At 50.9% G+C, this 13,587-nt stretch overlaps 2 protein-coding genes across 2 annotated transcripts; one reads left to right on the plus strand and one right to left on the minus strand.

Annotated features, from left to right (window-relative positions):
- Positions 1-5,168: 5,168 nt before the first annotated feature.
- On the minus strand, positions 5,169-6,239 carry MIND_00087800 (uncharacterized protein; the record flags this gene model as incomplete). The annotated part of the gene is made up of 1 exon (XM_037357834.1): positions 5,169-6,239. The coding sequence occupies one exon, from the start codon at positions 6,237-6,239 to the stop codon at positions 5,169-5,171; it is 1,071 nt and encodes a 356-aa protein (XP_037225744.1).
- Positions 6,240-11,136: 4,897 nt separating this feature from the next.
- On the plus strand, positions 11,137-13,383 carry MIND_00087900 (uncharacterized protein; the record flags this gene model as incomplete). Its single annotated transcript, XM_037357835.1, has 3 exons — positions 11,137-11,432; positions 11,491-11,841; positions 11,898-13,383. The coding sequence occupies 3 exons, from the start codon at positions 11,137-11,139 to the stop codon at positions 13,381-13,383; spliced, it is 2,133 nt and encodes a 710-aa protein (XP_037225745.1).
- Positions 13,384-13,587: the final 204 nt, after the last annotated feature.

Genomic DNA, 13,587 nt, shown 5'->3' on the forward strand with positions numbered 1-13,587 from the left:
CCAGTCATTGTGGAGGCCGACGAGCCCAGTGACTGGTTTATGGCAGATTATGCAGTGGATCGACGACATCTGAGTTCGCATACTTGGACTGTCCCCTCAGACTTTCCTCGTTGATTTACCAACTGCACGACGCGTTTTCGGGCAAGGCCATCACTCCATGGCAATATTATCAGCATGCCATCAAGGTATCGGAACTCTTCGAAGAGCGGAAGTTTTCGAAGAGCGGAACTCGCTATGGTCCATATAAACAGGCAGACCGAGCGCCTACGTTATAGAACTTATCGTCTCAACCGAATCGCCCACTTCAAACATGACGCCTAGCGTCACTTCACCTCCCACACCCGCAACAAACGAAGCTTTGACAATGATCGACATCCTTGGGGTCATCTTCGAAGCCTGTCTTGCCTTGAACTTTTCTGTTGAATGGCACAACGACGTTCGGCAAAAGATGGCTCTTGGGGCGGTGTGCAGGTGTTGGAAACTTCGCCTTGGAGTCACTTCCCGCCTTGTGGTCGCACATAATTCTGGTCCCGCGAATGCCTCAGTATTACATCGACAAGGTTTTTCGACTTGCCAAGGCAGCTCCGACACGTTTGAGCATTGAACTTCTCCTTGACTCGGAATTGGATACCACGTTTTTGTCTTCGGTTGCCGCTCTCTTGGTTGCCAAAGCGGAGTCCGTCACCCACCTCTATGTTGATTATTACTCCTACTTCGCCTGGAACACCTTCATCGACTACATATCAGCAGTAAACCCTCAACCAAACCTTTCCTCCCTCCAGCGATTCTCCGCAACCTCATCTCATAACCTGAGCGAGCCTGACACTGAACTCCCTCATCCGTTTCCGGGTCTTACTCCATCATTGGAGCACCTCCATCTCGACGGGTTAACTCCTAGCTCGTTCATGATCGGCCCCAACATCGTAACATTGGTCCTCATGCGTTGGGATCTCGTTGACAATCCCATCGACTCCTTCGTTTTTGCTGCAACCTTGCTCGACTGTCTTGACCAGGTTACAAATCTCGAAACTCTCGTCATCGATATCAACGAGCCCCTCATTGCGCATTCCAGCCATCTAGTTGTTCTTCCCCATTTGAACAACCTAACTTTTGTTTGCCATACATCATATCCCCACGCTTGCGGCACCTTGATATCACAGATCCGCGTCCCACAAGCACAAGCGCTGACATTGTGTCTCGCTAGTTTGCGCAATATGCAGCACTTCCTTTCCATGAATGAAACTCTCATCTCATGTGTTGCCGTTGCGCCTAGTCGGGCACATTTCTGCCTATATCGAGTACACCGGAGGTCAAGCAAAGCTTTTGTCTTCGTTAATGGGCACCAAACTCCACAGTTTGAATCTCTTCGATGTGACAGGACTGTTTGGCTACAATCGGCAGCGACGAGTTTTTGTGCAAACCCAGTTTCTCGAAATCATTGCGCATACGCTTGCTATTCCGACTGTTCTTCATTTGGTCGTGCCGCCGTTACTTTCGCCCCCATATCCAGACTTGCATCCCACCTTGATCAGGTCGTTGTTCGAGCCTGCATCCATCCCTGGGAGAACGCAACACGTTGTCGAGGAACATGCGTTGTGCCTTGATTCGGGCAGCCATCATTCTAAATGCAGTCGCCGGTGGTCCTGGGACCATCATGGACTTCACTGGACAAAGGAAGCAAGCACGCTGCCTCCTCCCGATTATGTGTCTTTCCCAGAGTCGATTTGGTTTGACTGAGTCCACACCTCCTTCTGTAAGTATGCCTTCTTAGACACTGAAACAAAACAAATTTGTCATAACGGAGCAAAGCAACTTTTAGATTGACCAATGACCAGGATTGGCCTGGGGCACGAATGTGTGATGAGAATCTGCTGAAGCACGTCAAGTCACACCTGATGTAACGCGTCAACATGTTATAAGTATCTCGACGACGACTCCACCCTCGTGGCCAAAGGCATATGCACGGGACCGCCTGGATGAGCTCTCCACGAATATACAACATTCTTGCTGTGTAGATCACGAATACACGAAGTTTTTCATCCTCAAAAGCTTAACACATCGTCATTACCTCAAGACAGACAGCGGCGTCGCTGGAAGCTCTTCTGAGGCAACCAGGACCTGCCGGACGGCGTTCCTGTTGTGCCCCAACAACAGTACTGGGATTTACTGGGACTTTGGGGCACGAAATTCCCAAGAGCTGGTTCGTGCCCCATGAATCAATAAGTTTTGGGCCGCACGAAGGCCTCTGGTGTAAACGGTGCGTCTATTTTGGCCTTTGTGTTCCGAGGCTCACCGTTGCCGTCTACAGACCTTCTCGGTCAGCACTGCTGGTCTATCGCTGACATACTTAGTCGATTCGATGACTGCGCCGCCAACGTCATCGTTACTTACACCGAGACTGCGCATCAAGAGCATCATTATTTGGCACTTTTGACGCATCAGCGCATCATGCGAGGGCAACCCGACTGAACTGACACTCTCAGCCTTCGCCGACTTCATTTCCATTTGATGGTATGGGCAAACTTGGTTGACTTCTGTTTTGCAAGATGACCAAATTTTGGTAGCGCTTAACGTCTACACCATCCATCGTCGCTCAAAATGCACAAAGCTTAGTATCTACATTGATTTCTGCAGCGAAGCTGTCCTGAGTGCCTTCCATGCACGGCGGTAGCTTTCTCAAACGCGCTACGTGTTTATTACCCCACTGGACGCGCCTGTTTACATTTCTCACAACAGCGGGAGCTGGAGAGTGACACCTGACTGTGTCACTTTCTCTCCCATTCCTATCCTCGGCCTTGCTCTCGATGGACCATAAGTATTCGATACTCTCCGGAAGTGCAAAGCAGAAGAAGACCTGCAACTTCCCGAATACTAGTCCACCAGTTGCAGTGGCTCTGCGTACACCGTCTCTCCCATCACAAGGGCCGACTACACTCGAGAAGAGGGATGGGACACTAGAGTGGCAGCTGGGCTAGGCTCAGATACAACACAAGCGAAGATATGTCAACCCAGTTGTCTCTTGGATCTATTTGATGTCTTCTGCCTTACAATTTGACAGAAGACGTACTCATCAATATTGAGCAGGGCGACCTTGATACGGTCATGGAACGTTCTGAGGAATTCATCGCTACAAACCTTGACGACTTCCCTGAGAAAGACGCAAACGATCTGCTGGCCCAGTATGCAAACCAGATGGCACGGAGTAGCATCACAGACCCCACGCTCCTCTCATGTTCGGTAGGTTGCCTTTCTTGTCGCAACTTGCTTGCATTCATGGTCTTCCATCTTCGTCGCAGCTCTACATGGGACCACCATCATCAACGAGAATACCCCTGCGACATAACACTTTACATTGCGCAAAAGTGCGGACCAGTCAACGAGGGCTATGAGGGTCAAAAGGTAGCGGTCGTTCAATGTCGTTTTCCAGAGCAGCTCATACTCATCTCTCTCCATCTCCCGCCATCTCGTGTCGGTTATCGACCATCAAATGGGAACTTTCGGAGGGCAAACTCTTGATTTCTCTGTAACTTTCTGCATGTTTAAAGCGCGGCAATGGCAAAAATTGCTCACCGGTCCTCTTTATATCTCTCCATAATTTCCAAATTATTTCACCAGCTACTCATGGTTACTGGGACACGCTCTCGCCTGAAGCGTCAGCACGAGGCCGGAACCAACGGCTCTGCTGCTTGCTTCACGTGCCAGCGAAATCATCACCTCCCGGCCAAAAAGCTTCGCAACATTGCTCGTCAAGCAGTGAGTTTTGTTTCTCCAAAGAAGAGCACTAATAGGGGCGCCAAGAACAACATACCTCGTGGCTTCAGTCTGGGCCTACTTTCCCAGTTATCATCCAACACTTCCCTTCCGTCCCTTGCTGCATCATCGGTTCAAAGTGAGCCTCATTCGTTTCAGTCCCTACTTAATCTGATATTTCTTGCAGGCTCTTTCTGTTTCAACGATGACGATGCGTGATCTATCAAGTTAGTACATAACCCAACGGCAGAGGCGGAACTGATTGCGGCAGCGGAATCTTGGTATGTGCATATTCCTCATTTGACAGCATTCATCTGACTGCTCTTAAACAAGGCTAAGCACGGTTGGACCAGCACCATTTATGCGTTTTACGATGGCGACATCCATATCGAGTATCGTGGAGGCCAGCTCCATCATATCTTTGTCTGCGCTGCTCGGGGCTGCGGCCATCGCATGGCTTGGAACCAGACCACAACTCGACGAAAAATCTCAAGAAGCATGCAAACAAGGGCACGGACAACGTAACCGACTTGCTGGCCAAAGTATTTGGGGACTGATGTGTTTGGAGTACCGGAGGGCTCAAGGATTGGTGGAGGAAGATGATTTCAAGGTAGTCGCTGTATTACCGACAGTCAACACTAATCTACATTCTTTTCCAAAACATTTTTGCTCTTAATAGCGCAAAACAAATGTATTCCTGCCACCTATACACAGTGTTGTCTTGAACTGAACTTCAATAAGCTGGAACTAGTCAAAAAATCTGCGGGCCATCAGCGGGTCGCCGGGCCGTCGGCGACCGGGTTTGAGGCGCCGTACTTGCAGGCCAACCCGAGGGGATGATTCGCCAAGACATTGCTTTATGATCCGTGTGGCTGGCCCGGCCCGCTCAATCGGTCAACCGTGCCGTTGCCGCATGGTGATAGTATCTCTCTCCGGTCAAAGCAATCGAAGAGAGTGAGGCGGTCCATCAGTTTGCTGAATTATTGGTCGATTCTCACCGGCTCATAAATGAATGACGAAGTACTTGGCAAGGAAGTAAGATACTACATGATGTAATTAAGAGGAAGTCGACATATAAAAAATCGGAAGTAGAGCAGCGTGAAAGTGACTCGCTTTATTTTCCCAGGCAAGTCCACAATGGTCCCAGGACCACATACGACCACACTTTGAATGATCGTCGTCGATGCTAACGCATAATGCATGTTCCTCGAAAATACGTTTAGGTTCGGCCTGTATTGCAACAGGCTCCAGCAAGGACCTGATCAAGCTTGCACGTGAGGCTGGACGCGGGGCGAAAATAAAGGTGGTATGACTAGAAGGCAAACAGCCGGAAAGAGAAAGTGTATGCGAGAATTTCAAGGAATTGCGTTTGGACGAAGACGTTGTGTTCGCTATCGAACGGAAATAGCCCGTCGACATCAAGAAAGTCTAAATGACGAAGCCTGCTCCCTGTCAACGAAGACAAGAGCTTTGCTCGACCACCAGTGAACTTCGATATAAGCCGAAATGTCGCCGATAAGACGCAGCACAACAATGGTCGAAAGGTGGGTCCCGTTCACCGAGATGAAATTGTTCACGTTCTGCACACTGACCAGATGCAGTGAGAGACTGTGTAGTTTCGGAAGGTGGACTAGGGAAAGCAGGAAACCACAGTGATGTGGAAAGGGCATGTTGCAGAGAAAGGACAGGGTGTGCAGGTAAGGCAGGACGACTGGTTTGTGGGGCACAGGCTGGTTTGTGAAGGACTCATCCACATCAATGAAAAGCGTTTCGAGATGGGGAGTTTGGCGAAGAGAGTCCAACAATGTCGTCGTGAAAGTGAAAGAAGCCGTATCGTCCTCGGCCAAGTAAAGGTTTGTTAGAGACAACGATATCAGGTTGGGACCAACGACAAACGACGACGGAGGCAATCCGTCAAGATAAAGGTCTTGGAGGTTTGCTGCGAGATCCGGAAACGAATGTGGGACGGCATCTCCGAGTTGGTTGTGCAGGGCGGTAGGAGAAGTCGCATAGAAGGATCTGAGCGAGAGAAAGCGGGGTTGAGGACTGGCCGCTGATAAATGGTCGACAAATGTGTTCCAGGCGGAATAGGAAATATATTGAACGGAGATATGAGTGACTGTCTCCGCTTTGGCAACCAGCAGAGCGGCAATCGAAGACAAAAACATGGTATCCAATTCCGAGTCCAGGTCAAGGTCGATGCGCAAACGTTTCGGAGCTTGCTTGGCAAGTCGAAAAACCTTGTCGATGTAATACTGAGGCATTCGCGGGACCAGAATTATGTGCGACCACAAGGCGGGAAGTGACTCCAAGGTGAATTTCCAACACCTGCACACCGCCCCAAGAGCCATCTTTTGCCGAACGTCGTTGTGCCATTCGACAGAAAAGTTCAAGGCAAGACAGGCTTTGAAGATGACCCCAAGGATGTCGATCATTGTCAAAGCTTCGTTTGTTGCGGGTGTGGGAGGTGAAGTGACGCTGGGCGTCATGTTTGAAGTGGGCGATTCAGTTGGGACGATAAGTTCTATAACGTAGGCGCTCGGTCTGCCTGTTTATATAGACCATAACGAGTTCCGCTCTTGAAAACTTCCGCTCTTCGAAGAGTTCCGATGCCTTGATGGCATGCTGATAATGTTGCTCTGAAGTGATGGCCTTTCCAAAAGCGTCGTCCAGTTGGTAAATCAACGAGGAAAGTCTGAGGGGACAGTCCAAGTATGCGAACTCAGATGTCGTCGATCCACTGCATAATCTGCCATAAACCAGTCACTGGGCTCGTCGGCGTCCACGATGACCGGATTGGGCAGCAACACAACCCCGACTTCGTGGAGGTGAGCAGGGAAGCCCGCTGCTCGCCACATTGGGGGTAGCCGAGATAGCAGCAGATTCACGTGTCGCGAGCTTGGGAATTGACAGCGAGTAGTCGTTATGGACTCCATTAGTTCAGAGCACATTGAATGTTTGTTCAACGCGAGGCCCGCTGGATTTGAGAGCGCGCATTAGATATTTAAAAGTGGAGAATTAAGCACGCACAAAGTATTGTCCTTGGTGGGGGTGAACAGGGAAACCCGCCGTTCGTCGCATTGGGAGATGCTGGCCGAGATATCAGTAGACGATGTAGCAGTAGACTGAGGTGTTGCGAGAACGTCTACGCCAGAATTAGCGACGGTGGATATTCAACAAGGACAACTCTTACTTGTGGGAGAATTTAGCATCAGAGGACGAAGCCTTGCTGCGCAACCGTGACGAACCAAAGGTGCGTTCGCAACGACAACCGCTGGAGGGCCGCACTCCGGACTTTAGCAAAGAGACCCGTGAAGAATTGGTTAAAAGCGCGAGAATATCCTCAGTCGTTATGGACTCCATTAGTTCAGAGCACATTGAATGTTTGTTCAACGCGAGGCCCACTGGATTTGAGAGCGCGCATTAGATATTTAAAAGTGGAGAATTAAGCACGCACAAAGTATTGTCCTTGGTGGGGGTGAACAGGGAAACCCGCCCGTTCGTCGCATTGGGAGATGCTGGCCGAGATATCAGTAGACGATGTAGCAGTAGACTGAGGTGTTGCGAGAACGTCTACGCCAGAATTAGCGACGGCGGATATTCAACAAGGACAACTCTTACTTGTGGGAGAATTTAGCATCAGAGGACGAAGCCTTGCTGCGCAACCGTGACGAACCAAACGTGGGTTCGCTCTTGGTTCGTCCAACGACAACCGCTGGAGGGTCGCGCTCTGGACCTTGGGCGTTTGCACGAAGCCTTGGAATTGTGATGTCACGATATGTGATGTCACGATATGTGACGGGCCGCCTTCCGACCACATCGACATCCGCTCAATGTTGAACAGTGGGTTTCCATGTTCACTTTCGAGCAGGATGGACGGATTTGACACCTTTTGGCCGTTGGCCGCAACTAGGCAAGATGATGGGGTCACAGGCTCCCTCTTTGTCTCTTTACCATACTGCGTCGCCCGTGGAACAACAGCAGCAGCACCATCAACACTCTCTGCTTTCTCTGGCCAATGTTCAACAAGAGTACCACGAACCAGCCCAACATTTGCACTTCATACCTTCGACGACACTGGCATGCATACGGGCGCAAGACAAGCGGAACATCGTCTATGTTGTTGTCCCCAATAACGGCACTTGGAGTGAGTTCAATTGATCTTCTTTGTTTTAAATATTTATCGCAATTGTAGCTCTTCCGTCTAGTGCAACCATCCAGAATGGGAGCACCAATCAAAGACAAGGTCAAGGCTTTCGTCCACTCACCATCGTTCAACCTATCATGGGCCCAGGCCAGGGCATTCAGGCGGGTTTGTTTTGTTTCACTCAAATTCTCGCTGACTCCAAATCAGGCATCAATAATCAACCTCCTGCAACTGGCAATTACTATCCAGCATGTCGAACATAGAGGTCGTTGTCGCTCCTTCCACATCTGTTGCGTCCTTCTCACTTTCTTTTCAGGACAAGCTGGCCAGGTGGTCAGCTCATACGCAGGCACTTTGCCTGAAGCACTTCACGATCGACAGGTGTTTACCCCAAACATGACGTTGTCTCAAAGGAACCCAGGTAATATAGTCTTCTTCCACTAGGCCACAATTTCACTTACTTTCTGTCAGAATTTTACACCAATTTCCAACATGCAACTACCGGAGGGCAACCCTTTGCATCTCCATATCCAGGAGCTCCGCATTCAACTAGTCCGATCCAGCCTGTCACTCAAGTCTCCGGTCCTCCTCAGCCTGTCATGATGCAGCCGCTTCAGCAATTCCAAGGTTGTTTTTTGCACTCTACTTGATTGAGCCCACTGACTCGTCACCCAGTGCCGCCTTATCATCAGAACATCAGAACGTCATGAACATGGGCGCTTCTAATGAACTATCTAATATCATCCAGCAAAACCAGCCGATCGCGCAGTTACAAGGTGACTTGGCTGGAGTAGCGGGTTGGCATGATCTCAACGCCACCATAGGGAGTCCTGAAATCATTTTTGGCACTGCCCAATGTGATTCCCTTCAATGTTCTTGTACTCCATGCTAATCAGATATTCCAGCGCCCCCGCGTCAGCAGGAATATGATTCGCCTGTCCACATGGAAAGCCCACCGTCACAATCGCAGTCCCGAGGTGATTCCGTTCCATCCCAGTCCAAGTTCCCATCGCTGACTAATTATCTCAGCGTCGCAATCCAGCCATCAGAGTCAAACGGCAGATTCGCCTCCCCCAGTTCTCAATAGCCATATACGCCATGGTCCAAATGAGTCGCAATTAGAGCATCGTCATCGCCATGCAGCTTCGAACCAGAGTGACAACACTCTTGACATCGCTGATCAAGGTAAAAAAACCAATGTTTTGTTGCGTTGCATGGCGGGAGCCACCGTGGTCCCTTGACTCGTCCCTTGTCTCGTGCTCCATCAACAACAAGAGGTTCTCTGACGGCGTATCCCTACGAAATTGACACTCGCCTTCAAAACGTTTTTGGAGATTCTGAATCCAGCAGCGAGAAGGAGCACGTGGCTCCCATGATGAAGATTGGCAAGGGCAAAGCTGCAGCGGCTGCCGCTCTGGAGGTCTCAATTGAAGGACGTAAATTCCTCACCTTGACGGCAATGCGAAAGCAATATCCCTATTTCTCTCCAGTCTACGATGAGCTGGAAAGAATCACTGGACTTCACCTTGTCAACTGGAATGGGTTCCCTGTCAACAACGCACGCCACCATGAATGCCTCTTTGAGTATCTCATGATGAAGTGGAGGGCAGGGAAAAACGTCGACGCAAGGGGTATCGGTGTGGTCTATCACCTTTTCCAAAACGAAGGACCTCTGACCGCTTTGATTTTAGAATGTTGGTTGATTATTGCGGGTGATGTTGCTACATTGGTACATCCCTTTTTGCCTGTTGACGTTGTGATGACAATTTGCATTGTAGCTTGCAAGATACGAGTGTACAAAGCGGGGCGAGCTCAAGCAACTGATCATACTTAGAAGTAGTCCATCGCCTCTTATTGTCCATTCCCCAAGATGCCATCAACCCACGCACTGGGTGCGAATACACTCGTGGAGAACGTCTTGCCCACAATGCCACCAAGCCTGCCCCACTTGACCCGCAGACCGGAAAAGCCTACACACCAGCAGCCTTGGCCACCTGGAAACAGAAGGAGGCTAAGCGCCTGCGCCAAAATGACCTCTTCCACCATGATGTTCATTCGGTATGTTGAGCTTGCCATGAGCGCTTCCACCGTAGTAATCTTCTTTCATTTCAGGCTGAGGAGGCAAATGAAGCCACGCAACTTCAACACCCGGTTATTCTTGCTGCCATCATGACTGTTATCCGTGAATCTTATATTCGACGCGTTTGGTGTAAGCTCGGCATTGGTTGCATTGGTTTTGGCATTGGTGCGTTTCTGACTGAGGTGTCTCAACTTGATTTTTATTTTAAATGTAGACTGGACATGTACTCGAAATCTCCGCTGCAGGCCAAGAGCTCAACATGAGCATTGACATTAAGATTGAATATGTTCGGTTCCTTGCTGTTGTTGACAAAGCGTATCAGTCCGAGATGGGCATTCATCTGGGTTATCTCTATCGGTCTCTTGTTGACCAGGCAAGGTGCGATACTTTTTGTCTTGACCAGCCACGAGTTCATGGTTTTGCAGTGAACTTGAATGGATCTAGTCGTAGTTGTTCCTGCAAACATATCTGCTATCACTCATGAAATCAACTTGCTTTTTTGTTGCTGCTGCTCACAAGTTACGAGTGACTTAGTGTTCGTCTACCAAACTGTTGCAGGAATGGTTTGAACCGGAGGAGGTTGAGCATCTGCTTGATCACGTCAATATATCTAGCACGTGCTTTCCGTGACGTTTGTGACAAACGCGTTTTGTTGACTACCAACGTTTTCCTGGTGTGAGTAAGTTCTTCCTCCGAGTCAGTGCTCCATGCGGTCTCATACGGTTTTGTAGCGCGTATTCCGCTGCTTAGCGTGTGTTCCTCCCGTCTCAATGCTTCGTTCTACGCCGACTCGGACCTCCTGTGTTCCGCTAACCGTCCCAAATGCCTCCCTGCGTTGCGTGCCTCCTCCAGAGGCTGGCTCTGCCGAGCTCTCCCGGGATGGCCTAGTAGAGGGCGGTTGGCGCGACGACAAGTGTGTTCTGGACAGTTTAAGGAGCGTCACGGTGCCGTTGAGGAAGCCGCTACCAATGGACATGGAGGCGAGGATTATGAGGATGTGGGGGCGGAGGGTTTCCTGATTGTGTCTGCAACACGTCAAAGACCAAAGCCGCGTCTGGTTTCGGATGATGATAGGGGGGTGTCTCGTCCTTGTCCTTCGTGGAGTCTTTGAAAACAACGGCTCTTCCACAGGTGAAAATTTTACTTTGTTTTCTTAATCATGACTAACTCAAAGCCAGGAGGTGTTTTGAACACGTCGGACGCTGCGACGAATGATCTTGCTCAATCGATTATGCTCCTCGAGTTGGATGCGACTCCTTCGCCTCAGGCTGCTCGCGATGCTGTTGTGCCGCCTGTTGAAGAGATTCCCGTAGGCAAGAACATATCCAAAGTCTTGCGACCCACGGGGTCAGTCAGCCCCCTTCTACCGTATGCTGAACGGGCTGCCCTCTCGCCCAAACGGCAACTAGCGCCTGAAGCATCTCAACGACAACTGATCGGCCAACAAATTGCTCCGTACTACTCTCGAGTCAACGCCGCCTGCGCCGATAGCTTCTGACGCCACGTTCAAAAGATCTCACCGCGGGACAACGACGCCCTCGCCAGAGCCGGACCCAGCTCCTGTTTTCCACTCTTTGCGTTTGCGGCGCTCACGAACCCGACCTGTTTCGTCATCACCGCCCTCTCCACCTCCATCTTCTGTGGACAGCAAGATGGACATGCGGTCGTTGTCATCGCTAACGTTTGGCTCCCGCTCGTCATCCGACTCGCCGGAAGAGCCCCAAACCGGTCGCGTTTTGCCTCCCGTCTTTACCCGTCACATTCGCAATCGGTCCTCGTTGCCTGCTGATGCGCAGCCCTCGCCGCGGAGCAGCAAAGGCAGTCACAACGGAACCCCTCGCGCGTGGCGCAAAGCGAGTGCTCGGTACGGCAGGCACTTTGGGGGGATCACATGCCTCGGATTACGATTCCAAAGAGCAGGAACTGGATGTGTCTGACCCTGAACTCGGATATTCCAAACGAGTTGCAGGTTATCTTATCGGCGTCACGTGCCACATCGCCTGTTGACACGCTCTCGTTCTTCCCGTCTACTAGCGCCAACACCTCTCTGCCGTCTTCTGGGCTTCCACCTGGTGACCTGCCGCCTCTGCCTCCCTCGCCTCGCATCTCCTCGTCGCCCCCTCAACTACAGCTGCCCATATTCAATGTTGAGCTTGTTGAAGCCAATGGTAATCATGCCGATATCGATGATGGCGCTACCTCGGAGGAGGATACGAAAAAGTCGTTTGATATCACGGGTGAGCTCCAGAAGCTGAATGAGCCTGGGGCATCAGATAGGCGCATTTTCGTTGAACAACAGGAGAACGCGTTCAAAACACCAGCCAAGATCGACCTGCGCAATCTACTTGCGATTGACGTGCCTCCGGTTCCTCCTATGCGGTTTATCATGGACCAGACTTCCTCGGCACCGTCGTCTCCAGAAAACTCGTCCAGTTTGGAAGACCAGCGATCGCCTCGGTCAGCTACACGTTTGATGGACATCACAGCGCTGACGACGGCAGCCAGTGAAGGCGTCAGTACTAGGGCCGTATTCAAGCACCCACAATATCCTTCCCCAATCATCGATCTCAAAGAACCAACACTCTTGCCTGGCTCTGATAGCCTGGGAAGTGACATAAGCCTTTTGCCACAAAAAGGCCCATCGACTGGTGAACTCAGCGTTGGTTTCAAGTTTGGGGGTCAGCTCCCTGGAGAGGAACCAGCGCCAAAGATGCAAAAAGAGCCGCTTACCTTGTCAAACATTCTTCCACCACCCTCTCACAGGCGCGCTCATTCCCTGACGTCATTGATGGAGGACAAGGGATCTCAGGCTGTGCTCCGAGTCAAGTCCGTTCTTGCCTATGCCGCAGACGTTGCTGCCCAACCCCGCCCATGGGTCAACTGGGCTCCAGTTTGCGTCGCTCTGCCGTCGGAAATTCACGCGCTTCGATGGCCAGCATGCGTTCTCGAACTCGTTCAAGACCCGCCTCTGGCATCAGCTTTACCGGATTCGACTCGTTTGATGAGGTCCGCAGAGGTTTCGAGCTCCATGCTGATCGCCCAACGTTTTATCCACCACCTCCTGCTGCGCGCAACGCTTGAGCTTACCACGGACGGCGTGATTCTGTCTTCAGCATCGCCGTCTGTTTCTTCTTATGGACACGTGACCGACCCCGGAGTAAACGATCCTTTCGAGTACGGCTTGCCTACGCCCAGTCTCCGCGAGCAACCATCCTCTGAAGATCTGTCCATCTCGCTTTCTATGAGCGTTGACAACGCCTTCTCGTTCTTGGCGTGGGACTCTCGTCGCAAACGTGTGGCCAGCGATGCATCTAGTTTCTACCTCAAAGCACCAGCTCAGCAATCACGAACTCCTTCAACGATCACGAACTTCTCGCGGTCATCGCTGTCGCGAGTCTACCGCTAGCATTGCATCTCAAAAGCAACTTCAACCAGAGCTATGCAAGTCATTGCTTGAGTCAAGCAGATAGCAGCACCAGCGGCAGCTCGCTCACTCTATACTTCGCAGGGTGCTCCTGGTGGTCGTGCCGCTTGGGCGAGACGTCAACATGAGCCCTCGACAGACTCAATTCTGAGCGATTTCTCGGTTGCTTGTCTCGGTCGACCTGGG

This window comes from Mycena indigotica, assembly GCF_014461135.1.
Source record: "Mycena indigotica strain 171206Taipei chromosome Unknown Mind.scaff0001, whole genome shotgun sequence".
Classification (NCBI taxonomy): Eukaryota; Fungi; Basidiomycota; class Agaricomycetes; order Agaricales; family Mycenaceae; genus Mycena; species Mycena indigotica.